We start from the raw sequence: 19,205 nt of genomic DNA on the forward strand, positions 1-19,205 counted from the left end.
TCAAAGAACAGTCAAAAATGTCTTTGCCAGATTTATTCAGAGAATTCTTCAGAGAAAAACAGGTTTTTTTGATGCTGTAGAGAAAAAGGACCAATCATGCAAAAATCATTGATTAAATGTTGAAAAGGAACTGCAGTAGAACGGAAAGGAAAGTAAAGAGTAAAACAAAGAAACAAGACATAAGTCAGAGAGACTCGGGCGTGGTTCGCTTGTTTCCATTTGCATGAACTGATCTGGACATATCTGGACATTGGTCAAAGAGAGCATGCGCCGTTCTTTTAGCACAACCATTGATCGTGATTTAACACAAAGCTCCCAGGCTGTTCTTTGGGAAGGGGTTAAAAACCATTCTTGGCATGTTAAATACCAGGTGGTGGTTTTGTCCCGTTTAACACTGGGCTGCATACTTGGTCCCAGCACATCTAAGTTTAAAAGTCACACCAGATTATAGATGGTTATGCCATTAGATAATATAGCTAATCGATGGATACATATTTAACCACAGAGAATCAATATATCGATAATAAACACTGGAGAGTGTCGACGGGACACAGTCTCTCTCAGTGGGTCCTCATTAGAACAGATAAACACTCAAGATTTAACACAGTTGAGGTTAATGGGGTTAAAGAAATGCAGAATCAAGCCGCCCAAACAATAAAAGCTGAGCATGCTCAGAAGGTGCATATAGAAGTGAGTCAAAGCAGTGATTAGATTCCTTTGTGCTTTTATATAGCAAGTTTTACAGTGAGCCGACTACTAATCCCAGCTGACGAGCTCATCTGATAGCCTCGGAAATAAATGCACCAAAGAAATGACATCAGTTTTGGATGGCTGGTGTTGATGGTGGGTCACCAGTGACCTTCAGCTCCTGCAGCTTCTGTTTCACGTTGTCGTATTCCTTCTGCCACACGTCTTCGGAAAGGGAGGACGGGTCGATCTCCAGGAAATTGTAGGCGTCCTTGGACTGCACTCTGAATATCTGAACAGCTTTCCCACAGGAGAGACCAAACCCTTCCCAAACCTGTGAAATGTAACAAATTCCGACAGTCAGGACCGAAGTGCAGGATGTTGTTGAACTTTGGGGCCACACAGCTTCAACCACTTGACCCAACATTTGATCGGCATTTAATGTCGAATGTTAATGTTAAGGCTGTGTTAAGCTAAGAATGCAGAGCGTACCAACACTGAATACTAGAGTTGGTGGTATTCACAGTTTGCTGTTGATGCTGAAGAAGTAAAGCTGTAATTCTTTCTTTTTTCCATTTGCACACAAAGACTATGATCTACTATTTTACAACAGATCAGTGCAGTTGAATAGACACACAGTGTTTTTTTGGTTAAAGAAGTGATGAGGTAAACATGGTAAGTTAGACAGCTGCTATACCTGCTAGACTACCAGGCGATATAACTACTGCTAACATCTACAGCTTTACTCTTTTGTATGTTTGACCTCGATTTTAGGAATTCTTATCATTCCCAAAACTTCTGAAAAGTGTATGTAGCTCAGGCTGCCATGATAAACGCACATGACAGATGTTACTGATTGTATGGACTACACTTCCCATGAACACGCACAAGGACATGAAGACTGGTACCTGTACCGTTACTTATGGGCTCAAAACACTATCGCTAAAAACTCATTTGAACAGCAAAGTAAAAATAATGACAATAGTTTTTGCCAAATTCAGCAACCAAAATCAGCCCGAATCAGTTGCTGAGTGTCTTTGCATGGTCGTCTAATGTGATTCTGCTTGCATACTGACAGACATCAGTTACCTTTGAGGCTGCCTGGATAGACTTCACAAATTCCTCCTTAAACTCGGGTTCTTCAATGAGATCTTCATCAACAAAGGTCTTGTCTTTGATGTTGCCCAGCAACATGTAGACGTTTTCCCAAAAGCCCTTAAGGTGAACAAGAATCTTCTGGATTTTACTCAGAAAATACTGGACTTCTCCAAGGTGGGTTGGTTCAGGGATGGTACCTAACAAAAGCAGGGACAGGACAAAACATGCAGCGTTACACTCGTGTTCACACTGTCAGCTTGGCTGCCCCTTTGTTTTTGTTTTTTTTTTCTATTTTCGCTACCTTTGTGTACTTAAAGCCCGACCTACACTGCATGACTTTAGCCTCGGTTTAACCCTGACTCGCCTCTTGTACAGACACTCACACACTAAACACTGTCCTGTTCAGCTTTGTTACACGTGATTACAGAGGTGAATGAGTGTCACGATCGGCCCGTCCCAGTCCTGTCCATGTGTTCTTGTTGTTTTGGTCCAGCCCCTTTGTTTCAGGACCCCACCCCTGATTGTCTCCACCTGTCTCCCGCTTTTCCCTCATTTACCCTGTGTTATTTAAGCCCTGTGCTTGCCCCTTGTCTTTGCTGGTCTTTGTTATCTGCACTGTTGTTTGTTGGATGTATTGGTGTTTGAATTATTGTCTGAACTGTTTGGTTGTTTGCTGTGTTTCCTATCATGTCTGTACCCGAATCGATCCGTGTTGGCTACATGAACCTGGGCCGTTTAGACTACGACCCTGGATTTGCCCCAGGCTCATCTCCGCACATGCGCCCGCCTCCTTGCTCCCAACCGTTACAATGAGGGGGACTTTTTTCAGTGCTGAAACTCATTTTCTGTCATATTCTCTTTCTTGCCTAGCTGTCCAGTGTGACCGCCCTCACAAACAAAGACAGGAAATTCTCTGAAAGTCTTTAAACAGATTTCAAAAGTCAAATAAAATCAAATTTATTTGTATAGCGCTTTTTACAACGGATGTTGTCACAAAGCAGCTTTACAGAATTTCGGAAAAGAGAGTTTTAACAGGAGTGTAAGAATGTACAACCCCCCCCCCCCCCCCCCCCCCCCCCCCCCCCCCCGGGGGGCAAGCCAGGGCAACAGTGGAAAGGAAGAACTCCCTCAGAACTGAGAACTGAGGAAGAAACCTTGGGAGGAACCAGGCTCACCAGGGGGGACCCATCCTCCTCTGGTCAAACTACCTACAAGTGATTATACTACTAATATTAATAGCAGTAACATTAGTATTAGGAATAGCTAGGAGTCTATGAAAACATCACTGTAGGGTGGGCAGCTAGTCTAAGGCAGGTGTGGGCAGCTGGTCTGAAGTGGGTAGCAGGAGGGCTCGGCAGTCTATCGTCCTTCAGTGTCCGACCGGACATGTGGGGCGGTCGTATACTTGGAAAGAAAGCAGGGAGATGGAAGGTTGTGTAGCGCACACCGGGCCTAAGTACATATTTTATACTCCATATCTGAAAGATGTCAATCAGCAGTATCACTACTTCAGAATCTTTTGTCATAATTTAAAGGCTTAATGTGTGATGATGGAAACATTCAAGCACAAACGTCCATTGACAGTTAAAGATGCTCACCTTGCTCGATCTGTACTTTGGCCAGCTTCATCCGCAAGTCGATTGTCTGGACCTGCAGGTTCCACTCTTTTTGTTTCAGTGAAATCTTTTCAGCAGTGAGTTGATTCAGTTCTGCTTCAAGAGCCTTGGTTTTTGCAGCCACTTCAGGAGAGGTTGCTCTATCGTAAATGGACTTAACAATCGGACCAATTATAGGCACAATGGCGGCTAAGATGCTGAGGCCACTGCTTTTAGCAGCTGCATCTTTTACAACACCCTGTAGCTCACGGTTTTTGGCATCAATCTTCTGCTCTGTTTCTGTGAGCTGTGCAGTGGTTTTTTTCAGCTCCTCTTCAAGCTTTCTAATCTCCTCTGTCATCACTTCAATCTCCTTGGAAAGCTGACTCAGCTGTTTCTCCGTCTCACTTTTTTCGGTGATGACGTCACTGGTAGTCGTAGCCACATCTTTGTTGTGTGTGTCGTACCTGAATGTGAAACACTGAAGTCAGTCATGCAGTGTCTTGCAGTCGGTAGTTTCTTTCACTGTGCCTGTTATATGAGCTGGATCTGTCCTGCACTTGTACAGAAAGTTTGAGCACTGCTGGTCAGATGACATATTTGATTAACTTTTGAAGAAAAAAGAAATAAAACTTTTTCTGGAAATTTGAATTCAGTTACTTTATACTTGATTAAACATTCACAGCTATAGTAAAAGCACGTCTGTCCTAACCATCTAGGAGTCTCTCTTGTTGTTTGTGGAATTTTCACCCACTTTTCCTGGCAAGACACTTCGACCTCTCCTATATTTTTGGACTATCTCACTCTCAGTCAGGCCATTCCTGTAAGCTTCAGCTTGCATTTCTTAAAGTTTTTTGTGGTTGATTTAAAGCGATTTTTAGCCCATTGACCTGCTGTAGTAGCCAGCCTCTTTTCAACTTCAGTTTATTGACTGACTGTCACATTTGCTTCCAAAATGCAATAATATTCAGTGTGTTGCACAAATAGGGAAAAATGAGAGCTGCCACGTGTTTAAACTTTATTTCTTTTTCATTTCTGTAAGGCTGCAAACCAAGGAAAAAAAAAGCGAAAATGACCAAATAACCATTAATCAAGAAAATTTTAAGAAACCAAATCCACATCTTTCACACAGAGAGAGACTCATATCAGCGGAGCCGAGTCTCCCGTTCCCAGTAAAGCTAACCAGACGGAACAGGAGGGCTTCACCAAGCAAACTTTTTTCCTTCAACATGGCACAAATGAATGTGGTTAAAGCGACTAATAATGGTTTTAAAGCCATACAGGCACTTCTGGCTCTTTATCTTACAGGATATTTGTATGTTATGCAGACCTGCAGACCAAGAGAAACAGACTGTCACAGTGTTTTCAGGCCTGCACTGGAAGGGGGTGAGGGAGGGGCCCTCTCATGAGCATAGCTCGCCCCCTAGTTCTTATACAGTGGAACTGCTTTCTATGAATGAATAAACCAAATGGACTGAGAATTAATAAAAATAAAAACACATTGGAATAACTGGGGGTTCCTCTCTCTGTTGCCATAGCCTGGCCATATCACAGGTGGAATTCCTTCTTACCTCTGCCCATGCAATGCTTGTGTCACTGACTGCCACATGACCCCAAAGCATAATAGATCCTCCCCAACGCTTAACAGTTGGCACGATATCCTTTTCACCTAATGCTGCTCCTTTTCTCAAGTCCTACCTTTGGTGATTGTAGCCAAAGGGTTTCATTTTTACTTCATCAATTAATTTACGTCCAAAATGTTAATGTCAATAAACAATAGTTTGCTGGAAGGCCGCGTTTACTTCTTTTCACTTCAAAAACCAATGAAATATGTCATTCAGCCCGGAGTACCCAAAGTTTTGCATACAACTGAATATCAGAGGAGTTTCCTGGGTCTTAAAGATGTGGGCATTCGACGCCGACAATGAATATCAAAGTGGAACAGAGAAACTGAAGAGCACAACAAACAAACAACATGCCGCTACAGACAAAACAGCAAGACTTCACAACATTCATAGCCACATCATTCAGATTTAATCTCCACAAACGTGTTCAAAATACACAAGATATAAATATTGTTACCTGTCCACCATCTTTTCCACATCACGGATAATTTCAGTGATCCACGTTCTTGCTTTCTCCAGGTACTTTATAGCCAGTACTGGTTTATTTTTCTCAACAGCGCGAATCAGCATTGGAAACAGTGACGAAACTAAATTGTTACTGGTGCCCACACACTGTGATGGAGAGAAGATCGTGATGTATGTAAGTTTACATTTGGTCACATTTCAGATGAGTAGGAATTGGCTCTGAAGGTACGTCCTCACTAAAAGTTGTTACAGGCAACCTATTTTCAGCTATACATACATATATATATATATATATATATATATATATATATATATATATATATATATATATATATCCATCCATCCATCCATTTTCTAGGCCGCTTCTCCGTCAGGGTCGCGGGGGGATGCTGGAGCCTATCCTGTCTGGACAGGACGCCAGTATATATATATATATATATAGCTATATAGCTTAAAAATATATTGTCCAGCAATGCGTTCTCCACAGAACAGACGAGTTGTTGTGTTTGGCAGGATTTAATGTAGGAAAATATGCAATTTGTGAAAAGATTTCAAGGTAAAGTATTAAGAGGACTGCAACCCTGAGGTGCTCACTCTATGAGTCCGTGAAGGAAAATGAGCTCCTGAATGCTACTTCTTGTTTCTTCTGAACGTTCTCTATTAGCTCACATCCTCTTCTGTCCAGCTTCATGCAATCACCACTAGATGCCAATAAAGAGCCTACGAAAGAAACACTAAGCTGAATCCAATACAGAAGGGGTTTCTGATGTGCAGAAACAGGTTCTGAATGGGTTTCTATTGAGCAGAACTTGGTCCTGACTGGGTTTCTGATCATCTTATTAGTTCAACCAGGTTCTGAATTTGTTTCTGATCAGCAGGAACTGGTTCTGAATTGGTTTCTGATCAGCAGGAACTGGTTCTGAATTGGTTTCTGATGAGCAGAAACTGGTTTTGAATGGGTTTCTATTGAGCAGAACTTGGTCCTGACTGGGTTTCTGATCATCTTTTTAGTTCAACCAGGTTCTGAATTTGTTTCTGGTGAACTGAAATTGGTTCTGAAGGGGTTTCTGATGTGCAGAACCTGGTTCTGAATGAGTCTCTGTTTACACAGATGTTTTGAGAAAGTTTAACAGACCTTCAGCAGAACAGCTTCAGAGGATCCGAAGAGAAGTTGGGTCTCCAGGGCTCGCATCCGGAGCAGCCTCTCCAATTTGGGGAATTTCGCCAGACACAGGTAGGAGATGTGGTACAGCAGGGAGACCTGCTGAGACGATGGGAGGAGCTCCTCAACGAACCCTGAGCTCGATACAGAGGTGGCTGGCACACCCTCTGTGATTTCCACAAAAAGAATGTAAATAATTTCACTAATCAAGCATTAATCTGTGGTAGGATACATCAAATGACTGGTATTGTTTTACTTACAACCTGAGGAAGAAGCAGCTTAGAAAATTGTGTGTGTGTGTGTGTGTGTGTGTGTGTGTGTGTGTGTGTGTGTGTGTGTGTGTGTGTGTGTGTGTTTGACTTGCCTTTGCTGTTAGCCATTGTGTTTAAAGTCAGGGGGGTTCTGTTTTTCCTAAAGATCAATAAAAATATTTTACAGCAGTGCTTAGAAACGCATTGTTCACTAAATATAAGTTTTGAAAGTGAATAAATTAAACAGAGAGGATCTTACCTGTAGAGCTGTGAGGACTGCGCTTCTTACAGATGTTCAGTGCTGTTGCGTTTTTATATGTAATGACACCGAAAGAAAGGGCCAGGTAAAGACCAAAAGATGAGGCTATCCAAGGGTTTGACAAGAAGCGTGGTCGGTAAACAGGCGTGGTCCAGATCCAATCAGCAAAAAGGTACAGAATGGCAACCGTAACCAGAGGGCAAAGACAAAAGGGGAAAACCAGAAATCCAGAAAACCAGTCCAAAAACGAAAAAGGCAATCACACAAACGCACACTGGAGAAGTTTGCCCTGAACGAGGACTTGATGACTGCAGTAGTTCTACAAGAGAAGCAGTACTTCAGGAGTGCTGATTGGAGAACGAGGGGAGATCAGGTGACGTCTCAGAGGATTCTAGCTGGAGGGATGTGTAACATTTATACTTTAAATGGCCCACCTGATTTGAGAAATATGTGAAGCGTAGGATGTGTACCTTTCTCATTAATTTGGAAATAGGGCATCTGATACAGTGCACTTCTAGTCTTCGAGAATGTAGAAGACTGCAGGATGTGAAAAGTTTTAATTTGAATGTGGAAATTTTCAATGTAACTTTATAATTTGGATTATCATTTATTATTATTATTATTATTATTATTATTATTGATTTTTCATTTAATTTAGCTTAAAACATCAGTGTGGCTCACTAAAGAGGAAATAATGCCATTGACGTTGCAGTTTGTGTGCTAGTGTGTTCTGTGTAAATGTAATCAGACCTGAACGCAGGGCAGAATTCACTCGTACAGCCGTAGAGCAAACCTACTTAACAAGTAGGCACATCTGCCAAGTTCACACTTGCAAAAGTTTGATTGATGGCCAGTCAACAGAAGAGTGATGAAGCAATAAATGGGAAAGAAGTCTTTTGCGCATATTGCCTGCAATTAATTACCAACGACCTTCGAAAGTCACTTCTTCTCTCATCAGATTCACGAGACCCCTGGACAGGACTCAATTTAGCCCACAAAATGGCGCGAGTGTCAGTGTGGCAGACGAGCTGTTGCTTTGCTCTGAGTGCACCGTGTTCAGCTATGCTTCTCCATCACTAGTAACAGCAGTGTTTCTAGCTTTGTTTGTGAGAAGCGTAAGTTAGTTTCATGTTTAACGGAGAAGATTATGCAGTTAGAGGTGCGTCCGGATGTTAGAAAAGAGCAGGGCTGGTCCGCAGGGCTCAGACTCGCTGTTAGAAGCTCCAGGTGCCTCAAGTAGAGCTGGCATGCCCTCAACTCTGGCAGCAGAGCCCTGACAGCACGGCAATTAGGTGGCGTCTCGGCAGCATAGCCACAAATCTAAAGCTACGCCACGGCATCACCACTCATCTCCCATTCACGTGTTCAACAGGTTTGCCTCACGCAGTGAGACCCTCTGAGACGCTTGTTTAAAGAGCCCTCGTCATAGGTGGTCCTATTTTATGGCACAGGAAAGCAGCTTCTGCCTTAGGGCCGCCAGTAGCTGTTAACTGTATATCAGGAGCCAGGGTGCTGGACATTAGAGGGACCCTGCTAGCTAACCGTAGATATTCGAGGATGATGCTTGTCTGCACCAATCATTGAAAAGTAAAATAATAAGGCAGAATAAGGTGCCGAATGGTATAATGCCCACACTCGAGCTTTGAAACAGTCTGTCAGACAACTAAAGCGAAAATGGTGCCTTCTGAACTAGAAGTGTTCCAGTGCGCCTGGAGGGATTATAGCCTTATAAACTAGAGAAGGGCACTTGCTACAGCACGCTCAGCCCGTCTCTAATCCTCAGAGAAAACAATAAGAATAATCCTAAATTATTACTTAGCACAATTTCTAAAATAACTAAGAACCAATCAGTTACTGAACCCCAGATGCCATCAGCCTATAGCAAATGATTTTATGAATTCCTTTAGTGATAAAATAGAAGAAATTAGGCAGAAAATTCAGAAACACAGTTAAACTCTACAAACCTGCTGCCTTATAACGCCAGTCTAGATCCTGAGAATAAAAGAATAACTGCTTAGAGGCTGGAATCGTTTACCTCACTTCAAGAAAATGAACGACTTAACGTATTATACATACCGTACGTACCAAGCTTCTCCACGATTGTTGGAAGGGTCAGATGAGCTGAGGAGGTGGCGGAGATGATGTGGACTGCTTGTGTAGTTTTGTGTCTCCAGCTGCTGATAAGACTTTCATCTGGTAAGTGCAGCTCTGTCAGAGCATTCTAAGTGTGGGGCAGGGGGACTTTGTGGTTTTGTCAGGGCATTTTCAGAGGAGGAAGGGTGTTGTTGCTTTATCAGGGTGTATCTTAGTGTGAGGCAGGTTACTTTGTGGTTTTGTCAGGGCGTTTTCAGAGGAGGAAGGATCTGACTTTGGGCTTTGGTTTCCGTAGCATTCGCAATAGCATGACAGGCTGTGCTAGCAGGAGTGGAGGATGAGACTACAGATCTATATGTAGCAGAGCGTCTGGGTTTTAGCTTCAATGTGGACCAGTTTTACTCATATTAGCAGCAGAGCCACGTGTCCTGCTGGCCCAGGTCTGTGGGTCTCCACTGCCTGCTGCTCTGGTAAGCCCTCCACCAGTTGTCTAGGGATAACATTCATACATGGTGCTCCTCATTTAATGCAGGAATGCCAGTCCTTAATGTCTGATAACAAAATAAAAAGAACAAGTGAAAGATGACACAACTAAGAAGAGGAGTGTCTGAACATCGAGGAAGCAAGAAGCAAGCAAAATAAATGGAACTTCACTGTCAGTTAATGATGTATAATAATGGTACATTATTGTACTGGCAGTGTAAGAAAAAGGCTGTGCCTCGATTTCACAATAGATCTTAACTGAAAAGGAAGCAAAATAAAGAAACAGGTGGCATTCAGAGCATAAAAAATGAACCCTCAGATGAAGAGTCAAAAAAAAGTGACACATATTACTGCAAAAATACAAACAATATCCAACCAGAATGTTTCTAAATGCTCAGAACTTCAGTTCTGTAACATACTGGACTAACTTTCCTCTTTTGATTAAGGATTCAGAAATTCCAGAAATTCCACAAAAAATCCCTTCTCGTCTGAGCGCACAAGATGGCAGACAGCAAAGGTAGGTGGTTGGTAGAGGTGATTTGGTGTGAAATGGTCCAGATGTCTTTACAGTGGTGGTGATGGGAACCAGGCGTCGCCATGACTACAACACAGATATAGACACTTTATTTACCATCCAGTACCACCAGAGCACCTACAGTCTTCTGAGCTTATATGGAATGTTGATGATGGAAAATAGTGGAAAATCTGGAATAATGAGTTTTCTTTGGGGACTATTTTGCCGCACAGCGTCCTGCATGTCTCCCTCCACCATGAATGGAGTTTATAAATATGTTTTAGGCTTAAAATCAGAGGTGGGAAAAAGTCACTATGTCTCAAGTTCCGAATCAAAACCGTCTAATCTCAATTCAAGTCCCAAGTCCTATTATTATCATTATATTAATGTTATTAATTTAATTTAATTTTTTTTTACCATTTAACAAAATGCATGGTACACACATAACCATAACATACATAATGTAGAGCAGCATCTATACACAGAAATAATTTTTTTATATAGTTTTTTTTTTTTTTTAAAGAACTTTATATTTGAAGAGGTGCGGCACGGTGGTGCGGTGGGTGGCGCTGTCACCTCACAGCAAGGAGGGCTCGATTCTCTGGCTGAGTGACCGGGGTCCTCTATGTGTGGAGTTTGCATGTTCTCCCCATGTCTTCGTGGGGTTCTTCCGGGTTCTCCGGTTTCCTCCCAGAGTCCAAAGACACTTTCATCTGGTAAGTGCAGCTCTGTCAGAGCATTCTAAGTGTGGGGCAGGGGGACTTTGTGGTTTTGTCAGGGCATTTTCAGAGGAGGAAGGGTGTTGTTGCTTTATCAGGGTGTATCTTAGTGTGAGGCAGGTTACTTTGTGGTTTTGTCAGGGCGTTTTCAGAGGAGGAAGGATCTGACTTTGGGCTTTGGTTTCCGTAGCATTCGCAATAGCATGACAGGCTGTGCTAGCAGGAGTGGAGGATGAGACTACAGATCTATATGTAGCAGAGCGTCTGGGTTTTAGCTTCAATGTGGACCAGTTTTACTCATATTAGCAGCAGAGCCACGTGTCCTGCTGGCCCAGGTCTGTGGGTCTCCACTGCCTGCTGCTCTGGTAAGCCCTCCACCAGTTGTCTAGGGATAACATTCATACATGGTGCTCCTCATTTAATGCAGGAATGCCAGTCCTTAATGTCTGATAACAAAATAAAAAGAACAAGTGAAAGATGACACAACTAAGAAGAGGAGTGTCTGAACATCGAGGAAGCAAGAAGCAAGCAAAATAAATGGAACTTCACTGTCAGTTAATGATGTATAATAATGGTACATTATTGTACTGGCAGTGTAAGAAAAAGGCTGTGCCTCGATTTCACAATAGATCTTAACTGAAAAGGAAGCAAAATAAAGAAACAGGTGGCATTCAGAGCATAAAAAATGAACCCTCAGATGAAGAGTCAAAAAAAAGTGACACATATTACTGCAAAAATACAAACAATATCCAACCAGAATGTTTCTAAATGCTCAGAACTTCAGTTCTGTAACATACTGGACTAACTTTCCTCTTTTGATTAAGGATTCAGAAATTCCAGAAATTCCACAAAAAATCCCTTCTCGTCTGAGCGCACAAGATGGCAGACAGCAAAGGTAGGTGGTTGGTAGAGGTGATTTGGTGTGAAATGGTCCAGATGTCTTTACAGTGGTGGTGATGGGAACCAGGCGTCGCCATGACTACAACACAGATATAGACACTTTATTTACCATCCAGTACCACCAGAGCACCTACAGTCTTCTGAGCTTATATGGAATGTTGATGATGGAAAATAGTGGAAAATCTGGAATAATGAGTTTTCTTTGGGGACTATTTTGCCGCACAGCGTCCTGCATGTCTCCCTCCACCATGAATGGAGTTTATAAATATGTTTTAGGCTTAAAATCAGAGGTGGGAAAAAGTCACTATGTCTCAAGTTCCGAATCAAAACCGTCTAATCTCAATTCAAGTCCCAAGTCCTATTATTATCATTATATTAATGTTATTAATTTAATTTAATTTTTTTTTACCATTTAACAAAATGCATGGTACACACATAACCATAACATACATAATGTAGAGCAGCATCTATACACAGAAATAATTTTTTTATATAGTTTTTTTTTTTTTTTAAAGAACTTTATATTTGAAGAGGTGCGGCACGGTGGTGCGGTGGGTGGCGCTGTCACCTCACAGCAAGGAGGGCTCGATTCTCTGGCTGAGTGACCGGGGTCCTCTATGTGTGGAGTTTGCATGTTCTCCCCATGTCTTCGTGGGGTTCTTCCGGGTTCTCCGGTTTCCTCCCAGAGTCCAAAGACACTTTCATCTGGTAAGTGCAGCTCTGTCAGAGCATTCTAAGTGTGGGGCAGGGGGACTTTGTGGTTTTGTCAGGGCATTTTCAGAGGAGGAAGGGTGTTGTTGCTTTATCAGGGTGTATCTTAGTGTGAGGCAGGTTACTTTGTGGTTTTGTCAGGGCGTTTTCAGAGGAGGAAGGATCTGACTTTGGGCTTTGGTTTCCGTAGCATTCGCAATAGCATGACAGGCTGTGCTAGCAGGAGTGGAGGATGAGACTACAGATCTATATGTAGCAGAGCGTCTGGGTTTTAGCTTCAATGTGGACCAGTTTTACTCATATTAGCAGCAGAGCCACGTGTCCTGCTGGCCCAGGTCTGTGGGTCTCCACTGCCTGCTGCTCTGGTAAGCCCTCCACCAGTTGTCTAGGGATAACATTCATACATGGTGCTCCTCATTTAATGCAGGAATGCCAGTCCTTAATGTCTGATAACAAAATAAAAAGAACAAGTGAAAGATGACACAACTAAGAAGAGGAGTGTCTGAACATCGAGGAAGCAAGAAGCAAGCAAAATAAATGGAACTTCACTGTCAGTTAATGATGTATAATAATGGTACATTATTGTACTGGCAGTGTAAGAAAAAGGCTGTGCCTCGATTTCACAATAGATCTTAACTGAAAAGGAAGCAAAATAAAGAAACAGGTGGCATTCAGAGCATAAAAAATGAACCCTCAGATGAAGAGTCAAAAAAAAGTGACACATATTACTGCAAAAATACAAACAATATCCAACCAGAATGTTTCTAAATGCTCAGAACTTCAGTTCTGTAACATACTGGACTAACTTTCCTCTTTTGATTAAGGATTCAGAAATTCCAGAAATTCCACAAAAAATCCCTTCTCGTCTGAGCGCACAAGATGGCAGACAGCAAAGGTAGGTGGTTGGTAGAGGTGATTTGGTGTGAAATGGTCCAGATGTCTTTACAGTGGTGGTGATGGGAACCAGGCGTCGCCATGACTACAACACAGATATAGACACTTTATTTACCATCCAGTACCACCAGAGCACCTACAGTCTTCTGAGCTTATATGGAATGTTGATGATGGAAAATAGTGGAAAATCTGGAATAATGAGTTTTCTTTGGGGACTATTTTGCCGCACAGCGTCCTGCATGTCTCCCTCCACCATGAATGGAGTTTATAAATATGTTTTAGGCTTAAAATCAGAGGTGGGAAAAAGTCACTATGTCTCAAGTTCCGAATCAAAACCGTCTAATCTCAATTCAAGTCCCAAGTCCTATTATTATCATTATATTAATGTTATTAATTTAATTTAATTTTTTTTTACCATTTAACAAAATGCATGGTACACACATAACCATAACATACATAATGTAGAGCAGCATCTATACACTGAAATAATTTTTTTATATAGTTTTTTTTTTTTTTAAAGAACTTTATATTTGAAGAGGTGCGGCACGGTGGTGCGGTGGGTGGCGCTGTCACCTCACAGCAAGGAGGGCTCGATTCTCTGGCTGAGTGACCGGGGTCCTCTATGTGTGGAGTTTGCATGTTCTCCCCATGTCTTCGTGGGGTTCTTCCGGGTTCTCCGGTTTCCTCCCAGAGTCCAAAGACATGCAGTCAGGCCGACATGCTACATTGCCCCTGGGTGTGAGTGTGTATGTCTATCTGTCTGCCCTGCGATGGACTGGCGTGTATCCAGGGTGTATCTTGCCTTCCTGGACAGCTGGAATAGGCCCCTTACCACCACCACCCCTCTTCAAAGAAGTGGTAAAAGCGGCTTAGAAAATGTGTGTGTGTGTGGAGAGGAATGAAGGTCAGTAGAGACAAGATGGAATACATGTGTGTGAATGAGAGGGAGGCAGGTGGAAAGGTGAAGATGCAAGGAGTAGAGGTCGTAAAGGTGGATGACTTCAAATATCTTGGGTCATCCATCCAGAGCAATGGACAGTGTAGAAAAGAGGTGAAGAAGAGGGTGCAGGCAGGATGGAGTGGGTGGAGACGGGTGTCAGGGCTGATGTGTGACAGAAGGATAGCAGCAAGAGTGAAAGGGAAGGTTTACAAGACAGTAGTGCGTCCTGCTATGATGTACGGTTTGGAGACTGTAGCTCTGTCTAAACGACAGGAGGCTGAGCTGGAGGTGGCGGAGATGAAGATGCTGAGATTTTCGTTGGGAGTGATGAGGATGGACAAGATTAGAAATGAGCAGATCAGAGGGACGGTGAAGGTGGAGCAGTTTGGAGATAAAGCCAGAGAGGCCAGGTTGAGATGGTTTGGACATATGTTGAGGAGGAATAGTGGATATATTGGGCAAAGAATGTTGGAGATGGAGCTGCCAGGTAGAAGGAGAAGAGGTAGACCTCAGAGAAGGTTTATGGATGTAGTGAAGGTGGACATGGAGATGGTTGGTGTAAAAGTAGAGGAGGCAGTGGATAGGGCAAGATGGAGGCAGATGATCCGCTGTGCCGACCCCTAAAGGGAGCAGCCGAAAGAAGAAGAAGAAGAAGAAGAAGAAGTGTGTGTGTATTTGAAGATAATTTAGGCAAGTTTTTGCGAACATTGAGCACACAGGATTAAAATAGAAACTATAGCTCGGCAAAAACAGAATTGAATTTTGAAACCAGACAGAAACCAAAACAACCACTCTCCCCAGAGTTTACAGAAAAGACAATAAAATGATGGTAAATATATGAGGCTTTTTTTCATTAGCTCCTTATTTGAATTTTCAGTTCCACCTTAAATGGTGTAACGGTTACGTAATGGAATGGCAAATTCCAAAATGAAACTGGTGAGTCAAGTCAATTTCAAGCTTTGTAGTGAATGCTGTGTAAGAGCCCAGCTGGCCCCATCTGCTGCTTGTTACACCTTTTTAGAGGGGTGACAGGTATGGTACTTAGTCTTGTTAAAGAAAAGAAAACAAAAGTAAAGAGGGCTGTGAGAAGAAATTGCACCAAACTTAAAGAAAGAAAAGAGGAACACAAAGAGAAATTGTCCCAAATCTACTTAAAACCCACAAGAAGGCTTGAGCTACAAACTGCTCCAAGCCCTGTAAGAGGTGTACTCTCCAGGATGAGCAAACAAGTGATGCCTAAAGTTTGACTTCTACTCGATATTTCAGAGGAAGTCATTTTTGTATTCTCGTTTTCTTTTATTTCATGTTTATTGCTCAGCCTTTGTTTAAGCACACTGGTTTCAGAATCTCCTCTGTTTGACGTTCCCGCCTTTTCTCTTTTCCCTTCCTTGAGGTGCTTTACCGTTGTTGCCTGTGCGCCCCAGTGGCACAGCGGTAACTCCATGGACTGCCGATCAGTAAGCACTGAGCAAGAGCTTACTGATAATATTTATGCTTCGCGTGTTTCCAGCTTATGGAGGCAAACTTGAACTCTGAGCCCTTCGCTTGTCCTCCAAAATAAACCAAGCATAAACACTGTAACAGACATCTGACATCACTGTATATCAGATTTATATCAGATATCAGATTAGTCAGGCTCTGTTCTTTAGAAAAGAGTATTTCACATCAACCCAATGACTATGCAAATATGACTTTAATTACATCTTAAATACAAATTATGCAGATTTGAAAAATCTGTGGAATCCCACTTTATTACACTCAGTTAAATAACAGTTAGGTGGTAAACTGTTTCTTACAATGGCATGTAAGGCAAGTATTCACAGCCTTTGGCATGACACTCAAAAATGAGCTCAGGTGAGTCGTGTTTCCACTGATCATCCTTCAGTTGTTTTAACAACTTTGTTGGAGTCCACCTGTGGTAAATCCAGTTGATTGGACATGATTTGGAAAGGCACACACCTGTCTATATATGGTCCCATAGTTGACCATACATGTCAAAGCACAAACCAAACCATGAAGTCCAAGCAAGCAAGCAAAATTTATTTATATAGCGCTTTTTACAACAGGTGTTGTCACAAAGCAGCTTTACAGAACAATCAGTATTACAGAGAGAAGAGAAAAGAAGAGAGCCCCCATGAGCAAGCCAGCGGCGACGGTGGCAAGGAAAAACTCCCTAAAAGAGGAAGAAACCTTGAGAGGAACCAAGACTCAGAAGGGGAACCCATCCTCCTCTGGTCGACACCAGATAGCAAACATTATTAGTATGAAGTTTTATAGTAAAGTGGGAAAGAAAAGATCTGAGGGTGAGGACTGCACAGCACTGTACAGCTAGAAGCTCAGTGGTGGTCAAACCGGTCCAGAAGGCTGGTGAGCAGCGGCACCAATCAAGGCAGAAGAGGCAACAGCATCAGACGCACAAGATGGGCAGCTGATCAGCTCGGCAGAGAAAGGAGAAGAAAAAACAGAGTTAGTACTGTAAAGAGTGGCTGACCACAGATTACAGTAAAACAGAGCAGTGTAGACTCCAGCAGGTCTAGACCTGACAGGGAAGACTAATCACCAAATGCTTGACTGTACAAATAAGTTTTTAGCCTAGACTTAAAGATTGAGGCTGAGTCTGAGTCCTGAACATTAGCAGGAAGATTATTCCAGAGCTGGGGGGCTTTGTATGAGAAAGCTCTCCCCCCTGATGTAACTTTATTAATTCTAGGTACCAGTAGTAAGCCAGCACCTTGTGATCTAAGTAGGTGTGATGGTTCATAGTAGGAGAGGAGCTCACTCAGGTACTGAGGGGTGAGCCCGTTTAGAGCTTTATATGTCAGTAATAGAGTTTTATAATCAATGCGAAATTTGACTGGTAACCAGTGCAGGGCTGATAAAACTGGACTAATATGGTCAAACTTCCTAGTTCTTGTGAGGACTCTGGCTGCAGCATTCTGGACTAGCTGAAGCTTGTTAAGGCTTTTGCTGGGACATCCAGACAGCAGGGCATTACAATAGTCTAGCCTTGAAGTGATAAATGCATGAACTAGCTTTTCTGCATCCTGTAGGGATAATGCATTTTGTAACTGCCTACAATAGCAGTGCATATTTTCATGTAGTACACCTTTCGTTTTGGTTCATACCGCCAAGGACATTAAGAATGTAGGCGGAACTATATGTCTGCAAAGGTTTCCGGGGGGACCCATTATATGCACAGATTTATACAAGTAGTAGAAAGTTCGGTTGTCACAGCTTTCTGAAGTTATGGCCAAGTGTTAAAAGGTGTTTTAATCTGTCAAGAAACACTCCAAAGGAAGCTATTCCCTCCCTGTGTTATTTAATGCAGCCAATGAGGTTTGTGTTCTGTTTCTATATGTTATTTGGTATAAGTGAAGTTGAAATATTGCATTACTGCTAATGTTGCTAATAGGCACATAGCTAAGCCTTCATGTAAACCTTAAGTTAAACCGTTTCTAATACAAATGGATATTTGTATGCAATTTCGTCATATATGTTAAGCTAAGGATATATTAATGTGGTTTAAAATGAAGTTAAAGGTTCATATTGAACAAGGACAAACATTGACAAGGACAAAGAGCTAATTCATAATGAATAAATAACCATTGTTAGTTCTACAACACAAGAAATATTTCTTTGTATAAGTTTACATTTATTTTATAGTTAAAGGGTATTATATTGGAGTTTAAATAAGCCATTTATGCACAATTGTACATTTGTTTTTATCTTATTGGTTTTTGCTTGTGTAATTCTGTATTACAGTTCTCACGTTTAGGAATAAATCCTAATCAGTGATGTTAAGAACAGTTGTGCTGTCATCATTATATCAGAGGGAGGCACAGTGAGAACTCATGCTCCAGAGGACAGCACCAGAGAGCAGTGATTTACAGTAACAAGAAAGGATGTCTGAGATTGAAAGAGAGTCTGTAGATATGCATACACAGCAGAGCTGTACGGACATGATCCCACAACCAAGTGACAGAGATGAGCTGCAGCCTCACGCAGACATGCCTTCACCAGTAACTGGTGGTGCAAGTGGCTATGACTTTGTTCCACTACAAGTGCCGAAGAGAGACCAAAGAGTCCGCAAGATGTCGGAAAAGGGTCAAGAACTGCACGATGAGCAAGTAAAAAGAATTGCACGTCGTTTCAGTGTGTGCTATGAAAGGTGGAAGGAGGTCACAAAGAAAGCCAACCAAATGCTAAGTGATCAATGCTCAGCCGACTTACTGAATGAACATGTCACTAAAGTAAATGATGCTTCAAGGAGTGTGAATGCTGTTTATGAGGAGTTGCGACGCATGAGTGTTCCTGACAATGACACACGCCGTAGAGTTGACACCTGTGAAACAGTGACACAGAGGATTGTTAAGCAAGCAATGGCAATTTTAGACACAATAAATGGTCACGGGGATGAAGAACAAGGTGGTTATGAGACAAGGTCCACCAAGAAGAGCATCAGCTCTCACAGTACTAAGGCTTCTACTCATTCCCGTCTAACTTCTGCTAGCAGAAAGAGTGCAGCTGCCGAAGTTGCCGCCAATGAAGCCACCCTACAAGTACTGCTAGAGCAAGAACATCATATTGAAGAATTGCAGAGGCTGGAAGCTGAAGCTGCCCAGCTAAAGGCTAAACAGGAAGCTGAAATTGCAGAAAGACAAAGACTGCTAGAAGCCAAACGCAGAGAAATAGAACGTTTCGAGACAATTAAGAAACTAAAGGCTGCCAAGGCACGACAGCAAGTATATGAACAGAGCGAAAGCTCGCGTCAAACATCTAAACAGAGTCAATGCTCCGATGACGACATA

General features: G+C 42.3%; 1 protein-coding gene and 2 long non-coding RNA genes across 9 annotated transcripts in view; 2 read left to right on the top strand and 1 right to left on the bottom strand.

The window, feature by feature from the left end:
- Positions 1-18: 18 nt before the first annotated feature.
- LOC108412711 (filament-like plant protein 1) lies at positions 19-9,431 on the bottom strand. 6 transcript variants are annotated; one of them, XM_037538029.1, is made up of 9 exons: positions 9,228-9,431; positions 9,107-9,134; positions 7,143-7,184; positions 6,997-7,043; positions 6,606-6,799; positions 5,463-5,617; positions 3,384-3,847; positions 1,777-1,982; positions 19-1,021 (listed from the first exon to the last, which is right to left on the bottom strand). In XM_037538029.1, the coding sequence occupies exons 4-9, from the start codon at positions 7,010-7,012 to the stop codon at positions 818-820; spliced, it is 1,239 nt and encodes a 412-aa protein (XP_037393926.1). In that variant the 5' UTR covers positions 7,013-7,043; positions 7,143-7,184; positions 9,107-9,134; positions 9,228-9,431; the 3' UTR covers positions 19-817. The 6 variants fall into 6 exon arrangements, with proteins under 6 accessions (XP_037393926.1, XP_037393922.1, XP_037393925.1 ...); XM_037538025.1 differs by having other exon boundaries at positions 7,143-7,247; XM_037538028.1 differs by having other exon boundaries at positions 9,219-9,431.
- Positions 9,432-10,823: 1,392 nt separating this feature from the next.
- On the top strand, positions 10,824-12,404 carry LOC119263256. Its single transcript, XR_005130215.1, has 3 exons — positions 10,824-10,949; positions 11,777-11,847; positions 12,368-12,404. It is a non-coding gene; the product is annotated as an uncharacterized LOC119263256 (long non-coding RNA).
- A 30-nt stretch (positions 12,405-12,434) lies between these two features.
- LOC119263212 overlaps positions 12,435-19,205 on the top strand; it is a 29,627-nt gene continuing 22,856 nt past the window's right edge. Inside the window, exons 1-3 of one of the 2 annotated variants that reach the window (XR_005130192.1) lie at positions 12,435-12,560; positions 13,388-13,458; positions 13,978-14,014. This is a non-coding gene — a long non-coding RNA (uncharacterized LOC119263212). Of the gene's footprint in view, positions 12,561-13,387; positions 13,459-13,977; positions 14,015-19,205 lie in introns of those variants that run through there. The other variant, XR_005130193.1, reaches the window with a different exon arrangement.

The sequence above is a fragment of the Pygocentrus nattereri genome, chromosome 4 (genome assembly GCF_015220715.1).
Source record: "Pygocentrus nattereri isolate fPygNat1 chromosome 4, fPygNat1.pri, whole genome shotgun sequence".
NCBI lineage: Eukaryota > Metazoa > Chordata > Actinopteri > Characiformes > Serrasalmidae > Pygocentrus > Pygocentrus nattereri.

Bases quoted from the DNA above. Each gene is read 5' to 3' on its own strand.
- LOC108412711 (XM_037538029.1), bottom strand. The intron at 5,618-6,605 runs GTCTGTTAAACT...TCTCCATCACAG, and splicing joins CTGAAGCTGTTCTGCTGAAG to TGTGTGGGCACCAGTAACAA. The intron at 3,848-5,462 runs GTAACAATATTT...TTTCACATTCAG, and splicing joins GTGGAAAAGATGGTGGACAG to GTACGACACACACAACAAAG.